We start from the raw sequence: 21647 nt of genomic DNA, 5'->3' as shown, positions 1-21647 counted from the left end.
AGTCAGGCCCCGCCCAGCGGCCTGTGCTCCCGGGTAGGTGTCGGCTCACGTCCCGGCTTGGGTCCGGACTTAAGTCCGGGCTCAGGTCCCAGTGCCCGGAGTCACAAGGCCGGTAGATAGGGCCCTAGAGCCGGCGAGCCCCATGGAGCCGCGCGCCGGGGACGGCAGCTTTTTGGGAGACGTGGGTACGTGCTTCGCGCCGCAGAGGCCAAGGGCACCACACAGGGGCTGGAGCCAAGTATCAGCTCTTGAGGATAGAGTAAGCTTATGGGTGGCCTTTATCCCGGAGATGGGCAGCGCGCCCGGTTGGTGGAGTGGGATGTAGGGATTCGAGCAGAGTCCGGATGATTATGAGCATCTCGGATCGGCGTTTAATTTTATCACCTTGTTCCAGACCGGTGAACTGCGGGGCTGGTCGTCCCTGAGTTTCACCAGGTGTGGGATTCAGAACCGCCAGTTCACCCGAGAACCGCACACTTTGGGGATCAAGCGGGGTCGTTGCCAAGTTCAGTGACAGATCCTGGGAAGCGTGTGTGCACTGGGCACATTGTTTGGCAGCCTCAGCAGGAGCCCACTGCGGTTTCAGCACCACTTTCCGGGCGCTTGGTGCAGCGTATCGCGTGGTGGTTCACAGCATCCTACCCATACTTCAGCTGCTGCTGTTATGCCCAGATCACGGAGCCCCCCAAAAACGAACTAGGAGACCTAGTCCTGTTTGTAAAAGCAAAGAACCTTTATTCTTATTCAAGTTCAAACTCGGATTCTCCCTGTGTCCAACGCATTGGCATGATAAGAGAGCCCCAGGCTCAGTTGGGGTGGGTTTTTTTTTTTTTGTAAAACCAGAGGTTGGGCTGAGGGATTTCTAAGGTTCAGGACCCCTGATTGGCATTTGTCTAGGAGTGTCCTGGTGAAAAGCGATGGGTGTGTGCTAGCAGGTGATCCTACCTACAATAGTTGAACCCATTCCTGGTTGGTGCCTGGGTGGTCTTTCTTGGAACCAGGCATTGCCTTAGGGTAAACTAAAACCCAGACCTCTCTTGAGCTTGCCATGGCCAGGCCCTACTAAGGAGTAAGCACCAGAATGAGGACTCGGCCCAAACCTGTGGCATTTCTGGCGCTAAAAAAGTGTTCTCTGTACCTTTAGGGCAGCCTTAGAATGAAATGGATTTGAAGGCGAAGGGGCAGTCTTTGGAGAAGCAAATTTTTTTTTTTTATTGCTTACAAAGTAATAGCATGATAAATAAACGAAAATATATTCTGAAAGCTTGGAAAGAAAACAAACAAAAGCAAAGTTAAACAAACCAAAAGCCCGCCCCCCCCAGCATTTTTACATAAATAAAAACAGTAATGTAAAGAAAGTAAAAAACCCTAAGTTAATTTGGCCAAGTAGGAAATTGCAGATATAACAAGGCAGAAAATTATTTTAATTGATTTTTGCAAAACAAACACCTTCAGAAGGATAAGACCGTTTAATGAGTATCTGTTTTTCTTGGCACTCGAGGCTGGTCCAAGACTTTGACCCTCGTAGCATGGTCAGTATTTGACAATATGCAATGGGTGGCTAACTACTGAAGCCTGTAAAGCACACGTTTTATTTTGCTCAGGTAGAGGATAGCACAGCATCCGAGCCAGGCCTGGTGGAAGTCACCTGAAACCCTAGCCCTTGGAAAGTGGAGTTCCTGGCCAACCTAGGCTATATGGCAAGACCTTGTCTCTAAATAAATATTTTAAAAACATCACTCCCAAGTATATTTTCTGCACAGCTGGTAGAGAAGAAAATCACATTCTCAATTAGTGGATGCACACATGTTGAGGTTCTTGGATTTTTTAATTTTAATTTTTTTCTTTCTTTATTTTTTTTGAGACAGTTTTTCTGTGTGGCCCTGGCGGTCATAGAACTCACTTTGTAGCCCAGGCTGGTATTGAACTGGCCACCTGCCTCTGCTTCCCGAGTACCTGGCTTGTGCCACTACGCTGTATTTTTTTTTTTTTTTTGGCATTGTCATTTAAAAAATACTATGCTTCTCCAAAAATCTGTCTTGGGGGTATTTGTATTTCTGGCCTAAGTGAATAAACTGAATGTTAGATCCAAAACAGCATCACTGTTCCAGCAAAAGTGGAGCCCGCCATAGGGATTTTTACCTGTGTGACATTCTGACCTGTGACTTCTATATTCCTGTTGTATTGTAAACAAAATATTTATGCATACCACTTTTTAGATCATTTTTGTTTGCTTATGTAGCCATGTTTCCCTTTCAATTTAATGAGGCCTTTGGAGAGAAGGGCCAGAAAAGATTGTCCATGTGTCATTGGGAACCCCCAGCTTCATTATTCTTTTTTAATGTGACCACCTAATCTTAGCAAGAATTCAGGATGCTTTCCAAAGCTTAGAGTCATACTTTGAAGGGTCAGAATGGAAAACTTACCCTGAAATAGGAATTCAAAGAGAAGTTGTTGCCAAACAAGCAAGACAAGCATATCTGAGGCTAAAAAAGATCTCAAAGAAAATAATAACTAATACATCCACTTTTTAAAAAAATATATTCTGTTTGTTTGTATGCCTGCAGGCCAGAAGAGGGCACCAGACCCCATTACAGATGGTTGTGAGCCACCATGTGGTTGCTGGGAATTGAACTCTGAACCTTTGGAAGAGCAGGCAATGCTCTTAACCTCTGAGCCATCTCTCCAGCCCCAATAAATCCACTTTTGATGAGCAAAACAGCACACACATCCTTATCTTTTCTCCGTAATGTGGGCCCCGTGAAAAGCTAGGTTTTTCACAAGAAAACTAAGGCTGCCACTTCAAATGAAAAAAAAACAAACCTTTCCTAAAGTTCTTCAACAGAAATGAAAAAGATAAGCCAGGCATGGAGATATGCACTTGTAATCTCAGCCGCTCAGACAGGAGGATGGTGATGGGTTCAAGGCCAGCTCAGACTACTTCCAAAAAAAAGACAAGAAAAGACAGAACAAGAGTGCAGGGCTGTGTGAAATGAAGCCCCAGCTTGCTGTGTTTTGTGACTGAGGCTTGGGAAGGAAGGGAGAGCACCCTCATGTGTAAGCATCGTAGGGTGGCTAACAACAGGGAAGGCAGGCAGCAAATTACTGGGGGAGTGATGTGGAGGAGAAGGAAAAGATGAAGATCAATCATTCTAGGCAAGTGTGTTCAGCAGGGCTCATGGTGCAGCAACTTCCTGGTTCTTTCTCCTCCCAGGCAATGTTTTCACTTTCACTTTCTCTCTTTCGGTTTCTTTTCCTCAGTCTTTTAGACCTGCACCTCCTTAGTCCCTCCACCTCACTGTGTGTTTCTAAAAAATGTATAGATTGGGATTCTTCTTCTTCTTCTTCTTCTTCTTCTTCTTCTTCTTCTTCTTCTTCTTCTTCTTCTTCTTCTTCTTCTTCTTCTTCTTCTCCTTCTCCTTCTCCTTCTCCTCCTCCTCCTCCTCCTCCTCCTCCTCCTCCTCCTCCTCCTCCTCCTTCTTCTTCTTCTTCTTCTTCAACACTGAGTGCATTTTAAAGTCACATTACGTGTCATTTATATATTCTTTTGTCAAAAATATTTTGGAGATTCATAATTAAAATATTTAAAAAGACTTGGGTTGAGAAATACTTTAAACACAAAAGCAGCTCTATTTTTTAAAAAAATATTATTTATTTTATTTTATGTGCACGTATGTCTGTGTGAGGGTGCCAGATCAGCTGGGATGGGAGTTAAAGACAGTTGTGCTCTGCCATGTGGGTCCTGGGAATTGAACCAGGATCCTCTGGAAGAGCAGCCAGTGCTTTTAACCGCTAAATTATCTCCACAGCCCTGCAGATCAGATGTTAAAGTAAAGATTTTTACACATAAAGACACAGGCACCTTGACTTCCAAAAGATAATAGCCACTGGAAGACTGTGATCAGGTCCCACATGACCAACTTACTATTTGGCTAGATGAGGAGGAAGGGATATGGGAGCAAGCTGGTAATGGGAGACCAGTTAAATGGCAGGATTGAAGATTGGGCTCCAGCCCCAGAGGGAGCTTGCTAAAACAGTGCAGGGTCTCAGATTTCCAGTGTAACACTACCCCCAGGAGAGAATTCTTGAGATTAGGAATGGGGCCCTCCATCAGAACTGGGGTCTTGGCATTGGGTTGGACCAGCCGGTGGTGAAGCCTGATCAGCCAGTGCCCTAACTGTATTTTCTGCAGTTCTTCTTAGGAATATAATTAAGTTCTCACACACAAGCTGTCCTTCTCCTTACTTTTTTGTTGTCTTCCCTGGTGCTCGCTACTAGTCTTTATGAAGAGAATGCCTTATTCCTCCCTAATTTGTAACCCCAGTAGAGCCATCCTGTGGCCAGGAGTGTCGGATGCACCCTGGATGACTGATGCCCCTCCCGGCTCTAAAGCTATCTTTGCTGATGTCAGTGAGTAGGTGGCAGCTCTTTCCATGCTCTGGCTTTTTGTTTCTGTAACGGCTAATATTTCTTGGCCGCTTAATTGGGCTTGGAATAACCTGGGTGATACACCTCTGGGTATTTCTGTGAGAGCCTTTCAAGAGAGGTACAGCTAAGACCCAGAGGGATTGTTGTCTAAGTTCTCTGGGATTGTGGTTTGTTGGCTTTCATTGTTTTATGTTTAAAAACTACCTATGAGTGAGTACATGTCATAATTGTCTTTCATGGACTGGGTTACCTCCCTCAAAATGATGTTTTCTAGCTTCATCCATTTTCCTGCAAAATTTCAAGCTGTCGTTATTTTTTTCTGTTGTGTAGTACTCCATTGTGTAAATGGACCACATTTTTTTTTAATCCATTTTTCAGTCGAGGGGCTTTTAGGTTGTTTCCAGGTTCTGGCTATGACAAACAAAGCTGCATGAACACAGTTGAGCACATGTCCTTGTGGCATGATTGAGCAAAAATGGTATTATTGGGTCTTGAGGAAGGTTGTTTCCTAATTTTCTGAGAAATCGCCACACTGACATCCAAAGGAGTTGTACCGGCTTGCATTCCCACCAGCAATGCAGAAAATTTTTATTTTTATTTTATGACTGTGGGTGTTTGGTCCTCATATGTGTTGATGTAACACATATATTCAGTGCCATCAGAGGCCAGAAGAGGGTGTTGGATCCTCCAGGACTGGAGTTATAAATGGTTATGAACCATCATGTAGGTGCTAAGGATCGAGTTCTGGTCCCCTGAAAGAACAGCCAGTGCTCTTAACAGCTGATCCATCTCTCCCGCCCCCTCCTAAGCATTTGAATTGCGGTAAAGAACATATAACAAAAGATGCAGAGTTCAGAAGTGGTGTTAAGTTCGTTGCACATTAAGCACAACAATCACCATCCTTCACCCACAGAACTTTTTTTATCCTGAAAAATTGACTTCATACACCTTTTAGACAATAACTCTCTACTGTCCCCAGTCTCATTAGGCTGCTTTCTGTCCCTGCAATTTTGTTTACTTTAGGTACCCCATGTGAGTGGAATCATATAGCACATGTCCTTTCGTGAGTCACTTTTGCACTTAGCATAGCATTTTCAAGGCCTATACACGTGTTCATATTTTCTTCCTATGTAGAGCTAATGAGTGTTGTGTATACCACATCTTACTTGTGCACTCATCTCTTGATCAACACTTGAATTGTTTCTATCTTTGTTGTGTTTACTTATGAGAGTACGGGTGAGTTTGTTGGGTTTACTTACAGGAGTATGGGTGAGGGGTTATGTACAAGATCAGGAATAACTCAAAGACAGCTGCACCACTGCATGCATCATGGATGATAGCGCATGAAAGCTGCAAACCTGGAGTTCACTTGAAAGCAGCGCCTCATTGGAGAAAGTCCTTTCCAGGCAGCTCAATTGGTCTCAGCGTCTTCTAGGCTTCACGTGTTTGAGAGGGTCTCTTATCAGTCCTTACTATTTATGTATGTCTGGAGAGCGAGAGATTTTGTGAATCTCCTCAGTTTCGGGAACTTCCTGATGCTACTGAGTCGTCTGCTTCCTGGGTTTTAAGATGTTTTCTTGTAGAATGGACTATTTCACCTCTCCTTAGAACATCCAGAATATCAAGAATCTTAATGAGCTTCCCTCCGGGATTGAATGTTTTGTCTCAGAAAAAAACAAAAAAACAAAAAACTGCTATACAACAAATGAGTAAGAAATAGCATCTCATTGTAATTTGAGCTTGCATTTCTTTATTATTAGTGATGTTGACAATTTTTCATATGTTTATTGGCCATTTGTATGTCTTCTTTGGATAAATATCTGTTAAAACCCTTTGCCCATTTTATACTTGAATTATTTGGTTTTTAAGTTGTTGAACTGTGGAAGTCATTTATATATTCTTGATATTAATCTCTTATCAGATGTGTAATTTGCAAATATTTTCTTCCTTCTATGCATTGTCTTTAACTCTGTTGATTGTGCCCTTTGATGGACTGAAATCTCTCTTCCCTTTCCTCCTCCTCCTGCTCTTCCTCTGTTCGGTCCACCTCCACTTTTGCTTACCACACTTGCTGTTTCTGATTTCTGTCACCCCAACACAAACATAAGGCCTATTTTGTTGTTCTTTTCCTTTTAAAGTTGCATGGAACTTCTCTTACTTTGGGGTTTTCCTCTCCCACACTGACTTTAAATTGTTAGCTACACTATAAAACACTATCCCCTCAAACAGTATATTGCTACTTATGGGCTACTTCCTTCTTGGTAAGGCGCAGTATACAGAAGTAAATGTGTGCAACTCCTCAGCACAGCAGTGAGCTATAGCTGTGTCTGTAAGGGCCAGAGGTGGGAGAGGGGATCATAGTGTGAACCAGATACATAGCACAGACACCCTTATATGCCCTGGCGAGGACTTTGAACTCTACCCCCTACCTAGTTGGGCTTCTTTCTTTTTTTAATTTATTATTTTATTTCATGTGCATTGGTGTTTTGCCTGAATGCGTGTGGCTTTGTGAGTGTGTTGGATCCCCTGAAACTAGAGTTAAAGAAAGCTGTGAGCTGCCATATGGGTGCTGGGAATTGAACCTGGGTCCTCTGGAAGAGCAGTATGTGTTTTTTTGTTTTTTGTTTTTTTAGACAGGAGTTCTCTGTGTAGCCCTGGCCTGTAGATCAAGCTGGCCTTGAACTCGCAAAGGTACGCTTGCCTCTCTGTCTCCTGAGTGCTGGGATTAAAGGCATGGGCCATCACTGCCAGGTACAGTATGTGCTTTTAGCCGCTGAGCCATCTCTCCAGCCCTGCTTATGGATTTTAATCCGACCATCGGGATCAATTACATAGCCACACACGGTATATTGGCTGCCACTGGGTCCTGGAGTCTCACATGTGTTCATTTGTCCTGATGGCAGTAGGAGGGTTTTAGTAAGGACTCTGTTTCCTCTGCAGGTTTCTGGGTGGAGCGCACCCCTGTGCATGAGGCAGCTCAGCGGGGCGAGAGCCTTCAACTTCAGCAGCTGATTGAGAGTGGAGCGTGTGTTAATCAGGTCACCGTGGACTCCATCACGCCCCTTCATGCTGCCAGTCTGCACGGCCAGGCCCAGTGCGTGCAGCTGCTGCTGGCAGCTGGTGCCCAGGTGGGTGACCTTGTGGGGCTGATGGCTACCTAGCTGCTGCGGCTGTAGGAGTGGATGGGACGGGCTCGGGAGCATACTAGTGAGAAGTATGACTCGAAGGTCATGCAAACGCGTGACTAGTCGGGGTGTTACAGTGAAACTGCTTAGGGAACTGGAAGCCATAGGGGGAGATGGGGTGGTTGCTGTGGACCAGAGCAGGGAAGTGTTTTTGGATTGGGGCAGTTTTAGCCAAGTGGTTTAGCGTAACTCTGCTTGGAGATGGTCAGGGCAGAGCAGGGCAGCTATGGACCAGACGCAGATTCTCAGGGTGCAGTTGGTCTTGGGCTGAACAGATGCAGCGTAGGTTTAGCGTAGGTTCTTGGTTCCAGGTCATACAAGTGAGGTGCTGGCAAAACAACTGGGGTGGGCTGGGGTGGGCTGGGCTGGGGGAATGAAAGTAACAGAACAAACTTCTGATCTGGTTGCCTACGGTTAGTTTTAGCGGCCAGTGGTTTCTGCCGACTACCGGCCTGCTTAGCAGAGCTGGCAGGATCTGCGCCAGCCCCTACGCTGGCGCTTATAATGAATACCGCGCTCTGTTCTCGGAGCTCACCAGGTGAGAGCAGAGCGAAGGCAATGCACCATTTACTCTTCCCCAAAGCTTGGAATGGAACAAGTTCCGCGGTTTTCAGTGTGTAGAAGCCAAACTTCGGTCATTTCTGAGTTTGTTTTCTCTGTCTAGGGAGTTGCCCTCTTCCTGGATGGTGACTTTTCATACAAGATGAGGCATGCTAAGCAGTATGGAGCACTTTTTTTTTTTTAAAAAAAAAAGTCAAAGCAGACTTAAAAGTCATCTTGATTCCCATTTCCCCAGCTTGCACAGCTTGCAACCTCAGGCTCTCCCTTTCTGCCCTATGTTTATTATTTGCCTAGGGTGGTAGTGTGGGTGAGGCCGAATTTCAGCCTGCCCTGGGAGGGAAGGGAGGATGAGGGACAGACATCTATACTTACGAGACTCGCGTGCATTCCTACCTCCAAACCACACGTCTTTTCTCTTTGAACTCCCTTGCCTGACTTGGTGCACAGCAGCAAACTGGTAATTTTAAGACACGGTCTTTCCAAAGATGGTTCTGCAGAAAGATTACAAGCGTCATCCCATTCATTTCCCTCACCCTTTGACGTTTGTTTCTTCTGTTGTTGGAGGTGGATGCGCGCAACATTGATGGCAGCACCCCTCTTTGTGACGCTTGTGCCTCAGGCAGCATCGAGTGTGTGAAGCTCTTGCTATCCTATGGGGCGAAGGTCAACCCTCCTCTGTACACAGCATCCCCGCTACACGAGGCCTGCATGAGTGGTGAGTCTATGTGTCAGGGCCCATTGGAGCCCTTAGAGAAGCAGAAGGTTTTTCTAAAACAAAGACTCCACAGAAAGATTGGAATGTGCCATCCCATGGTGTGTGCAGCCCAGAGAATTCTGAGTTGTGGATCATAAAGAAGTTTTTATGAATATTTGTGAGGTAGGATGCATATTCTTCTCCTAAATTATGGTGGATTAGACTTTCCATTTTAGGGTATTTCTTCTTATGATATTCTAAGAAAACAAAACCCATCAAAGGAGAGGTATGTGTCAAAACCCTCGATGCTAGTGATATTATAATGATGTCAGGTTGTTGGGATGTGGACCCTTCAGTAACATGCATGTGTTGGGAAAGGCCTTGGTGTTTTAGTCTCTGATACACTGGGAACAACCTAATTAAAGCTTCAATGATGTCTATCCATAATGGCTATTTGACCATCAGGAGACGTATTTACTAAGATATGGCTACAGGTTTCCTTGGTTTCCTTACATCTAGCTCCTTGCCCACCCAGTATCAAGTAGGATTTGGTCTGAGGGAAAGATACAAAAATGAGGTAAAAAGTGACTCAGAGTCAGCTAGGAGCCATGGAACTGCCTGAAAAGAATTTATCTCGGAGTAGGGACCTTTGGGAAAGGGGACTATGTGGTAGTTGTAATGTTAATGAGGTTGGCCAGCAGTGGGTGTGGGGTTAAGTTTTAGGGATGGGGATGGTTACTAGGTAGCTATCAACAATGAGGTGGGAATTAAGTGATATGAGGAGATGGATGATTGGCCGTGGTGGCAGAGGCAGGCGGATCTGTGAGTTCAAGCCCAGCCTCGTCTACAGAGTGAGTTCCAGGACAGTCAAAACTATTACACAGAGAAACCCTGCCTCAAAAGAACAACAACAAAAACCAAAAACACAAAGAACAACAACACGAAAGAAAGGAAAGAAAGAAAGAAAAGAAAAGAAAAAAGAGAAGATGGAGTCTGTAGCAGAATCTTCCTGGAGAGGAGGGAAGTGGGGGATCCCAATCCAAACCTGCCCTGAAGACAAGGAGGTGCCGGAGGGCAACTTGCAGAGTGGGAAAGTCAGAGAAAGGTTCCTTCTTCCCAGAGACTGGCCGGATGACAGCAGCTATGTGCACTTTCTGTAACTTGGATGCTCTCCAGACACGGTGCCGGGAAACTTGGAGATGAGGATCGGGATGGTTTCTGATCATTGTGTCCAAGTGGTTTCCCACATCTTCTGTCCTTAGCACAGAACGGGGGTGGCCCTGACCCTTTCCTTTTACTACCAAGCGCACTAAGAACTCCTGAGGGGGACAGGGGAGATGTCTTTGTATTCTTCTAGGGCCTTGCCGAGGTACCAGCTGCTTTGTATGTTGAGATATAGGCTGTTTACCCTCTGTTCATGGCAGTGCCACCTTTTTAGCTGCTGCTTGTTATGGTTACCATTTCCAGTATATGTGTTCATGAACATCTCCATCTCTCCCCTTTTGTTTTAAGGGAGTTCTGAATGTGTGCGGCTTCTTATTGATGTTGGGGCCAATCTGGAAGCTCACGATTGCCATTTCGGGACCCCTCTACACGTTGCCTGTGCACGAGAGCATTTGGACTGTGTCAAAGTGTTGCTCAATGCAGGTATGCTGCTGTTTATCCAAGCTAGTATTTACCCGAGTGGATGAGTTACCTGCGCTGCGCTAGCAGAGGTCTGGGTAGTGGAAGCAGACAGAAAACGGTTTGAGATTGGTTCTCCCACCACTCAGAGAGAACTTGTGCCTTAGTTTCTGTATCTATAGGACTAGAAAAATAGCACCTATTTTCCCAGGTGTTGGGAATATTCTCAATAATGTTTCTATAATGCCTGGTATACAGTCAACACTTATTTGTGCGTGTGTGTGTGCATGTGTACGTGTGTGTGTATTGTACACGTACCAGCGGGGTGTGTTAGGTGTCCTGCCTTACCTCTCTCTGTTCTGCCTTTTTCCCTTCAGGCAGGCTCTCTCACTGAACTGTGAGCTAGGCTGGCAACCAGCAAACCTCAGTGATCCTCCTCTCTACCCCTCACAGAACATGGTCACGGTCCACAGAGCCGTATGTGGGCCCTGGAGATCTGAACTCAGGTCCTCCTGTTTGTACAGCAAGTAGCCCAACTTGATGAGCCATCTCAGATCCATGGATGTTATTTTTAGCAAATAAAGGCAGCAGTCCATCATGTCTGCCTGATGAGGTTTTGTTATCTGAATCTGAGTCAGAGTTGTACTGGGAAATGGTGTTGGCAGCAAATAGGAGAACAGAACAGGTATAATCTGGCTCGTGGCGGGTGTTTTAAAAAGGCTCTCTGCAGAGAGACTCCCGAAGTGAACAGAAGGTCTGCACATGTTTGGGATAGGTGAAATCTTTTTTGCCTTTCGGAATACTTAAGTCTTTGGCTCATTGACTCCATGAATACAGACCCCAACAGTCCCTGGATGGCCGCTAGAATGAAGAAACCAATTACTACTGGGTTAACAATGAAGTCATTTCTTGATTCATGTGACAAAACTTGAGAAGTGTAGCAGAAGTATAGTCATTCTAAGCTCATGGTTCCAGAGTGTCACTATGACTTTGAATTTCGAAATCTGCTTTTCTTATGTTAGCTGGCTACTATGATAGTGGATAAATGGATGCAGCTGATACAAGCTGTGTGTGTGTGTGTGTGTGTGTGCATATGCATGTGTGTATGTATGAGAGAGAGAGAGAGAGAGAGAGAGAGAGAGAGAGGAGAGAGAGAGAGAGAGAGAGAGAGAAAGAGAGAGAGAGAGACAGAGAGAGACAGAGAGAGACAGAGAGAGAGAGAGAGAGAGAGAGAGAGGTATCTTTTGTAGCTTTTTCAGAAGAGTGGAGCTTCTTTCCTGGTGTCACTAGTTTACCTCCCCCAATGCTTCATTGGCTTAAACGAGGTCTTGTGTCCAAACCTGATCCCTGGAGTCCAACTTTGTCAGCTTCTGATTGGGTGACTTGAACCAATTACTATGACAGAGGAAAAGGGATTGGAGCAGTCAGAGCCCACCCTGGAGTTGAGGGGAGGTCTGTTTGCTCACCCCACCCCAACTCTCAACACTTTTTTAAAGGGAAATTTCTATACCTCGAGGATGAGTAGAATTTGGGGTAGGGGGCATCTCCTTTCTCCACAGAGGAAGTTAAGCACTAAGGGCAGATGCAGTCTGGGGCAGAATGTACCAGGAAAGCAGAAAAGAGGGTCCCGAGCCTTGATCCAAACAGGAACTGAAGACGGGAGGAGCCAGGAAGAGGCAGACCAGATACCATTTTAATTTCTCATGGGCTCCCCCTACAGAATTTTTTCTTTTTACATTTTTTTTTCCTTTGATCTGCTTTCTCCTTGTGAAGTATTTCCAACCCTCATAGAAGCAGAGTGAGGTAGCATAGTCCTAGGTATTCACACATGGAGTCTTATAAAAGCAATGTGTTTCTATACTGCGGAGGCCCAGTCATAGGCCTGTTGTGGACCTAAGGAGAGCCCCATTCCACATCTCCAGAAAAAGTGCAGTAGGTGCTTCTGCAGTGACAGCAAGGGTCCTGACTCCGGTGGAGGAGCTGAGCCATGTATGGAGAGGATGTACTGCACTCCACAGTGAACCAAGAGACAGTTGCGCCTTTTCTCTTGTAGGGAGAGAGGCTGAGTTAAGGAACTAGGTTCTGTTTGCAGAGGATGAGAACTGGTGAGGGTCAGAGTCCAGTTATTACGGTTAAGTAACGTTCCATCTGATCACTAACAGTAGATATTTAACTCTAAGGGGAACGCCCAGAAGTGGGTAGTTAAGGATTATTTGCGCTTCCGTCTCCTTGGCAGAGCCCGTGTTACCGTGTGTTGAGTCACTTGTGCCGCTGTCCAGGGCTGGGGCTGTTCGCAGCTGTGTGCAAGGATGCTGGGCAGCCCTCACTTCACTGCTCTCTGTTTTACTCCAAATCACATTAATCCTTTGTTGTTTTTGAAGTTAGGATTTTGCTAGGGAGCCAGCTTTGAACCCTTTCTCCAAGCATGAAATTGACAGTTCTTAGGGCCTAGAAGGCGCTTTACCACCTCCTCCACATGGCCAATATGTGAAATGCTCATTGTGCCACAAAGCCTCTCCCTTTTGACATTCCCCCCCTCCTTTTGTTCCCGCTCCAACTTTCTAACAAAAATCTGCCGGTGTTCATCACCTCTCGCTGTTTCTACTTTCATTGAGCACTAACTTGAGCCCATAGAGATTGCCGTGCACACGCTTGGTCTGATGTTTCCAGCCGGCTTCCTTCTTTTACCGTCCTTCCTTTCTACCCAATCAAATAATACACATTATGGAAAAATCTCATTGTTTACTTTGGGAAGGCCACTTTGATAGAGTCACTCAGGGTCCAAGGCCTTATCTCAGGAGCCAAGGTAGCTAACAGCCAGGAAGGAGGGGTGTCTGTTCCAGATCTTTCCTGCTTCCTCTTTCTCTCTGACCTTGAGGGTATTTTGCTTTTGTGATGTCTTTTTCTGCATTATTAAAATCGAGATGATCATGTTCCTTCCTGGTTGGCAAGAATATTGCAAGAATCAATAGGAGAAAGCCAATTGGACTTTAGATTCTGTGGTCTTGACAATTTAGACTATTACAAATTGTGTATCTAGCATTAAAATTTATTTTTGCACATTGGTTACAACAGTCTAAAAATTATTTACTCCTATAAGGAAATATTGAAAGAAAACCATCTGAGGGAAGAGAGGGATTGGTCTGTGGAGCAATTACAAAATTTCATGCCGTAAATTATATGTGTGACTCAACCTTCTCCTTTGAGGAGTCAGCAGTCCGTCTCTCCTGGCCCGAGCTTTCTGGATTTGGTGAGGGGGAGTGGAAAGAGTACTCTCAGGATTCCCCCGTGGCCATTGTGATAAACACAGCCCTTAATTCCAGAGGATGAAACACATTTCAAAACAGAAAAGCAGGGCTTTCCCAGCAGTGTTTCAAGGAGAAACAGCACTAAGCAGTGGCATGTTGCTGATTTAGCTATGAATTTACAACTGTGGTTTGAAACTGTAATTTAGGGAATTTATCGACGCTAAGAAATTTGCTTAGTTTCTCTAAAATACTTTAATCTTTTCCAATGAATTGTTAGCTGTTATTCTTTACTGGTTCAGGAAACTTCAAAGAAGTTAACTTCTTCTACCAAACAAATTCTGAGGCCTTAGAAAATCCATTTATATAGAACCAGTGGGTCAAGAAGGTCGTTTCACAGAGACCACTCTATCATCATAATTTTTAACTTTCAAACGTTTATCTTAAACTTTTATTTCTGGTGATTGCAAGCATGTGAGCTCAGGTGTGCATGCCTTGGTGCATTTGTGTTATCAGAGGACAGTTTTGTGGAGTTGGTTTTCTCCTTCCCTCTTTTTGTGGGTTCTGGGGATTGGGTTCAGCTCACCAGGCTTGTGCTGAGCCATCTTGCCAGGCTAAGTCTTTATTTTTTTAATGCATTTTAAAATGATGTATTTAGTTACTAATTCGTTGGAGCTTTCTGTATGCCCCCAGAAAGATAAGGAGGATGGAGCTGAGTTCACAGCGCACCTCCAAACACATAATGTGTTTCCTGTGGCAGAGCAGCTGTGTCACGTGGTGTGTCTATATAAAGCTACAGCATTTGGGCGACTCAGGATGATCCTCTAGAAATCTAGGGACCCGTGAGGACAGACTCTAGGACACATCAGAACAGACATTTGACACATTAGAAGCCTTTTATTTTGCTTTATATATACTTATTGCTGCCCTCACTTTCATAAGGAAAAATAATTATTCCTCTTGGATTTTGAGAAGGCTCAGAAGAGTGCGTCTTGATTTTGTTTTCTGGGCGGGGATTGCTTTGGTGCTCCGCCAAAGGATGATTTGTAGGTCAGTTTTCTTCGTGGTTCCGCGTCCTCCCTTTGGTGACGGATATTTTCTGCTCTGTCCACCCCCCTCCCCCCCAGGGGCCAATGTGAACGCAGCGAAGCTGCACGAGACCGCGCTTCATCACGCGGCCAAAGTAAAGAATGTCGACCTCATTGAGATGCTCATAGAGTTTGGAGGCAACATCTACGCCCGGGACAACCGGGGGAAGAAGCCCTCGGACTACACGTGGAGCAGCAGTGCCCCGGCCAAGTGCTTTGAGTACTATGAAAGTGAGCCAGGCTCTGCTGTGCAAATATCCCCATATCCTAGTGTCTTAGTTAGGGTCTGTTGCTGCGACGGAACAAACACCATGTCCAAATAGCAAGTTGGGGAGAAAAAGCTTTATTTGGCTTACGTTTCCATATTGTTGTTCATCATCAATGGAAGTCAGGACAGGAACTCAGACAGGGCAGGATCCTAGAGGCAGGAGCTGATGCAAAGGTCATGGAGGGGAGCTGCTTACTGGTTTGCTTCCCCAGGTTTGCTCAGCCTGCTTTCTTATAGAAGCCAAGGCCACCAGCTTAGTGATGGCCCCACCTACCATAGGCTTAGCCTTCCCTCACTGCCTAGTAATTGAGAAAATGCCTTACAGCTGGATCTCATGAAGGCATTTCCTCAACTGAGGCTCCTTCCTCTCTGTTGACTCTAACTTGTGACAAGTTGACAGAAAACCAGTCAGTACACCCCGGTTGCTAGGAACCCCCACCAATCACCTTGAGTTCCCAGTTTGCTATCTCTCCTTGAATTTATGCTGACTGCTTTGAGTTGAGTCCTGAGCTCCTGTCCTTGGCCACAAGGATGTACTGGGAATATTTCTGTCTCTGGGGACAGTTTTGTACTGAAGCACCAGCTCTTGCTGTATTCCTTGGCCTGTGGCCCCACTGAGGAAAGAAGCCTACAGTAACATGAGCAGGCTGCTAGCACCTTTCCTTGCGTAAACCCTTCAGTCATGTCTCATTTGGCTGGATGTATGACAAATGAGCCTCTTAGCCACAAATTAGTTCTCTGCTGATAAATCTATTTGCCAAATACTGTCAAAAACAAAGCAACAATCCCATCCCCTCCAACAAAACAAAAGACCCCTGTCTCGAAGGACCCAACCCCACAGGATGAATCCCTGTGGACGCCACCTGAGCCTTGTTACCTGACTTCATTCTCTGGTTCCTGGCTATCCGACTTTCCAGGGATGACATGTGATCCATCCTAATTCTGGGGGGAAGGGAGGCTCTTCCAGTTCTGCCTTAGCACTCATTAAGTAACAGGATGTACTTCTTCTAGAAATTATCCTCTTACATTTCCTTGTCTTTTTTTTTTTTCCAGAGACACCTCTTACGCTCTCCCAGCTCTGCAGGGTGAGTTTGAGGAAGGCCACTGGTGTTCGAGGGCTAGAGAAAGTCGCCAAGTTAAACATCCCTCCACGGCTCATCGACTACCTTTCCTATAACTGAGCTGCAAGCAGGGGCTGGATAGACTGGTGACTTGCCTGGCTATCGCCTTGCTGTGCCTAGCCTTGGACCCTAAGGAGTTCTGCCTGTTTCTCTGAAACACTGTCGTTGCTATAGATAGATTGACGCTACGCTGTGTTTTTTTTTTTTTTTTTTTTTGGCTGTCCTTTTGACGTCTTCCTTTGAACCCTGGAGAAGATCTCTGAAGCACCAGGTGGCCTGTGTCTGGCGTCACAGTTGTGGATGTAACCCTTGCTAGTCTTCTGGAACTAATTCTGTCATTCTAGGCTGGGCTCAGTTCTCCAGCTTTCCTCTTGTCACTGGCTTCCCTCTAAGGCACTCAAGACAGACAGTTCAAGGTGCACAGGGAATGCTGGGAACTCAGGACACTGATGCTGATTTTCCTATATCTGGGTGCCATGCCACAGAAGAAGCATTAGGTTCTAAGCACCTGACCCAGTGACCTGGGATGACCATTCTGCTGGCATTTTGCCACTCGGACAGTCTTTCTGGGGTAGCAGCTGGCACTTTCCAAGGTCTCCCTGCACCCAGGTATATCTCTCAGGGGCTTACAGATCAGAGTAGAAAAGGCTCAGCCTTTGTACCCTGACATCTAACAGTGTTTCATAGGACTCAATTCTTTTTAAAAAGTTTATGTTGGGTCTAGAGAGATAGCTCAGGACCAGAGTTCAGTTCCCAGCACCCACACCAGGCAGCTTACAATGGTCTATTACTTCAGCTCCAGGGGATCCGACACCCTCTTCTGGCCTCCTCAAGTATTCACACATATATATGTATATACGCTTACACATGCACACACACATAGAGAAGTATACATAAATAGTAATAAAATCTTTTTAAAAGATTTAAAAGTTTATGTTGGAAAACCTTTAGAATATGTACACACATATGTATATATATATCTCTATGCATATATGTATTCTGTAACAAGATTTATAATGAGCCATGTAAACAATATAAACAATAGGTAATATGAAAGCGTGTATTCCCTTGGGTAGTCATTTCCAATGTAAAGGGCTGTTAGAAGACTCTTTGAGACAGGGTTTCACCATGTGACTCTGGCTGCCCTGAAACTTGCTATATATATATAGATCATATATATAGATCATATATATATATATATATATATATATATATATATATATATCAGGCTGGCCTTGAACTCATAGAAATCCACCTGCCTCTGCCCCTTGAGTGCTGTGATTAAAGCTGCGCACCACCATGCCCTGCTGTTTGAAGGCTGTTTCAGGATTGTTGTTCATTTGTTTCTCTTTTTGCCAAACGGAGTCTTCACCCACCCTTTAAAGATAATTCCTTGAAGCTGCAAAACTAGTAAAACTGAGTGGCAGCACCCCAGCACCCATTAATTTATTTTTCTTGCTTCTGAAATGTCTATCATACATAAGATATTAGTGCAAGACTTGAATCAGATGAGAATGAGATTCATCAGCCAAGGCAGGAAAGGAAAATGGGCACAATCCCTTCCTGTAGTAATAAAAACAAGCCCTACATTGTGGATGAAACATCAAGTCTTGCATTTGCACTGGATTTTCCTGATTAACATTGTATATTTTTTGCTGGGGTATTTCAAGACAGGGTTTCTTTTTTGTGTAGCTTTGGAGCCTGTCCTGAGACTTGCTCTGTAGACCAGGCTGACCTCGAACTCACAGAGATCTGCCTGCCTCTGCCTTCCAAAGTGCTAGGATTAAAGGCATGCACCACCACCACCTGGCAACATTCTATATTTTAATAACACTGATAAACCCCCACATACAACAGGCAAAACTAGAGAATTTTTTACTAGCCATTCTATACCAAGAAAAGCCACCTTCTTTCAGTTATATATAAGTTCTAAACAAATCCATGTTTCTGCATGTAATGCTAATAACAATCACTTTAAAAGGGCATTGGATTCTGCCTCCTTCCTTTTTGTAAGAGTCTTGCCTCTAGCAATAAAGCCCAATACCAGCTATCCAGTTTATCTTTTAGTATAGAATAGGGTTCCTTCGCCATTATTGCTCAATAAAAATAGTTGAATGAAGTTTGTCCTTGTGTCTTATTTTCAAGGACACATATGCCAAGATGAGCTTCATCCTGCGAAAGCAGAGTGGGGTCACTCCCTATCATGGAGACCCGATGACTAGCATTTTGGGTCCTGTGATGACATTTTGTTTATGATCTAACAAATAAAGCTTGCCTGAGGATCAGAGTGTAGAGCTAGCTACACTAGTTAGCCATAGAGGCCAGGCAGTGGTGGCACACACCTTTAATCCCAGCACTTGGGAGACAGAAGCAGATGGATCTCTGTGAGTTCAAGGCCATCCTGGGCTACACAAAATTGATATAAAAATTTTCTCTACAAGAGAGACAGAGCTCACACAAAGGTGATCCTGGCATTTCGGATCACACTTCTTTAATTCCAGCATTAGGGAGGTGAAGACAGGAGTGATATGGCTGGGTAGAGAGAGGAATATAAGACAGGAAGAGACAGGAGCTCAGTGCATGTTGAGGAACAGACTGAGGATGCAGTCTGAATGGCAGTCTGAGGACAGGATCGCCCCTTTGGTCTGAGCATTGGTAGAGGTAAGAGCTCTAGTGGCTGGCCACTCTGCTTCTCTAATCCTTTAGCTTTCACCCCAATATCTGACTGCGAGTTTTTATTATTAAAACCAATTTGAATTCATGCCTCACTATGTAGCTTTGCTGTCCTGGAACTCAATATATAGACCAGGCTGGCCTCAAACTCAGAGATTCACCTGCCTCTGCCTCCCACGAGCTGGGATCAAAGGCATGTGTCACTTCACTTGGCTCCTTGTCCACTATTAAGCAGGCCTGTGATGATAAAAAGTTTCTTTGCTTCTGTAGGTGGGCCCCAATTGTGTCAGCTATAAAGCTGGGGTAACAGTTCAAACTTGGATCCCAAAAATAACCACCGACGGATCTTTTTACCCTACGAGTGAGAAAATGAGACCCATTATTTTTGTTGGTTTTTGTGGGGCTGAAGCTAGGTGACTGAAGGGTGCTTAAATAAACCTGAAGTTCTCCTCAAGTGTCAAAGGTATACGGTTATGATTGATCTCTGGTATGGTTGATGTTTGTAGATCTTACGCCTGTCTAAGTCATTCTCTTTTGCCTTTGGGAAGTGTCATAATTTCAGGGGGTTCTGTTGACATCTTGAAACTCTATGTGCAGTGGAAATTCTGGAGAAGATATTTACAATATATAAAATAAGCAACATAGTAAAAAATATAAAACTAGCTGGGCATGGTGGTATGTAGTTGGCTTTTTAATTTTTTTTTAACTCTTTGGGGACCCAGCACCCAGCTCCCAAATAAATACACAGTGATTTATTCTTACTTATGAATGCCCGGCCTTAGCTTGGCTTGCTTCTAGCCAGCTTTTCTAACTTAAATTATCCTGTTTCTCTTTAACTACATTTTGCTTTTAACTGCTGAGGCAAATCTCTAGCTCTTTAGAAAAAGCTAATGCATAGAAAAGCATCATCAACATGCAAAAGACCTTTCTAAAAAAAGAAATACAAGGGGGAGAAAGAGAACTGCATGAGTATTATAAACTGGATTCTCTGTGCTATGAAACAGAGGTTTGAGTTATGTGATCTCCGTTCCTCTATAGGCATTGACTTATTTTGGACTATTATTAGATAAACTAAATCTGACGGCCCTGGCTATGCTCCTTGGCTTACAGATTTGCTCTCATCTCCTCTAAAGGAAAATGCCGGATAAAACACCATTCAGGGTTCAGTCCTACTGCTCCTGCATGACTCACCTCTTAGATGATTGCAAGACTTCTATTTTAGAGGTGCCATAGCAAAGTCCCCAGCTTCAAGTCCTGCCTAAGAGATTATTCTGTATTTGCATCAGTTACGCCAGCTTGTACTGTGCAGGAGGCTGGGCAACCCCATTCCTGAGTGCTTCCTGGCCTCTGCAGGTTTAAGGCATGGGACTGGAGGGGGAAGAAGGGATGCCGATGAATGCAAGAAACTATTTATTTATTTATTTATTTATTTATATTTCTATCTGGGTGACTTACAGTCTTCCAGGTAAGGAATTGAGCCTTATCTTTTCCTGTGCTCCCAAAATACTACCTACGATAATCCACCCAACTTCTAGGTAAGTTTTCGGAGAGTTGAGAAATCATTTGTGACAAAAAGAACACCTTGGCATGCTTGGTTCTTCCCCAGGTTGCTTGATTAGAAAGCAGGCTTTCTTCTGGGAGACACCCTTCCCTTCTGAGCAGTGACGTTCCTCATTCACCAAAGAGGACATAAAAATTGGTCTGAGAACAAAGCCCTCCGGCTCACTCATATTGCAAGCAGCTGAGCTGCTCACAGTCTAAGGCTGTACCACAAAAGCATTGGCAAGCTGTGGACTGTGTCTGCCATTTGGACAGCCCCATGCTTTGTGGAAGGGCCTAGAAGTTATCCCCAGTCCCTAGAGTCTTTGCTTGCTTTCTTTTTCTACCCTGGTAGCACATGGCCTTGAGAGCTAGGCTTCAGTTACACCCTCAGGGAAGTCATATTATTCTGGCAACTTGAATGAAATCGTGTTTTCTGTTGGTCCATTCTAAACAGTGTATCTGAAAAAGCCTAAAGTTTCCAAACGATGAATAAATGAAGAGACTCATATTCACTCTTGGTCTCATTTATTTGTTTAAAGAAGATTTTACTTCCCTGCAGCTGGTTTCCAGGTGTACGCTTCTAGGGATCACAGCCTTTGAAGCTGGGGAGAATTTGCTCCTGAGCTCCAAGCCAGGACATTTCCCTTGTTTATGAGTCTGCATGCCAAGGGCTCAGCAAAGGCAACTCCCACTGCCTTTGGGTATTAACCTGAGTTCTGAGGCTCATCGTGGTCCATGAGGGATGGAGCAATGGGACAGGACAGGAAGACATATTCATTCATCGCTTGCCCCCCCTTTTTTTCCATCCTTCTCCCTTTAGTTTTCCTTTTATTCGCCCATTACCAGGTTTTGTTTCACATTATCCACGGAGCCCCGATGATGTGGGAAGAAACCTAGAAACAGTTCTTATCCTAGATTTCAGAGTCCTTTTTTCCAGGGAAGAGACACAGGAGTGTGCAGCATGTGGCTGGCAATGGTCTAGTTTCACAGGCTGGATCTTCTCTCCCAGTGGGGTGGTGTTAGGATGTGAAGCCTCCGTGAGGAATGAGGTTGGAGGGTGGAGCCTTTATGATTAGGGCCTTCATGAGAAAGCCACTTTCTTTCCTTGCTGTCGCAAAACACCTGACAGAAGTGAGGGTGTTTGTTTTGGCTCTCAGTTTGTGGGAATCCAGTCCATCATGGAAGAGAGGCTGGAGTAAAGCTTGTGGTATGGCTCCAT

At 44.8% G+C, this 21647-nt stretch overlaps 1 protein-coding gene across 1 annotated transcript; it reads left to right on the top strand.

Moving 5' to 3' along the window:
• Asb13 (ankyrin repeat and SOCS box containing 13) lies at positions 1-18332 on the top strand. The gene is made up of 6 exons (XM_075970307.1): positions 1-185; positions 7369-7556; positions 8739-8889; positions 10381-10515; positions 14864-15055; positions 16146-18332. Exons 1-6 carry the CDS (start codon positions 143-145, stop codon positions 16271-16273), a joined length of 837 nt encoding a protein of 278 aa, XP_075826422.1. The 5' UTR covers positions 1-142; the 3' UTR covers positions 16274-18332.
• Positions 18333-21647: the final 3315 nt, after the last annotated feature.

Source organism: Microtus pennsylvanicus, chromosome 4 (genome assembly GCF_037038515.1).
Source record: "Microtus pennsylvanicus isolate mMicPen1 chromosome 4, mMicPen1.hap1, whole genome shotgun sequence".
In the NCBI taxonomy this organism is placed as follows: Eukaryota; Metazoa; Chordata; class Mammalia; order Rodentia; family Cricetidae; genus Microtus; species Microtus pennsylvanicus.
This window is presented reverse-complemented; position numbering and strand designations above follow the sequence as displayed.

Bases quoted from the DNA above. Each gene is read 5' to 3' on its own strand.
- Asb13 (XM_075970307.1), top strand. From the start codon at position 143: ATGGAGCCGCGCGCCGGGGACGGCAGCTTTTTGGGAGACGTGG. The intron at 186-7,368 runs GTACGTGCTTCG...TTTCCTCTGCAG, and splicing joins CAGCTTTTTGGGAGACGTGG to GTTTCTGGGTGGAGCGCACC. The intron at 7,557-8,738 runs GTGGGTGACCTT...CTGTTGTTGGAG, and splicing joins TGCTGGCAGCTGGTGCCCAG to GTGGATGCGCGCAACATTGA.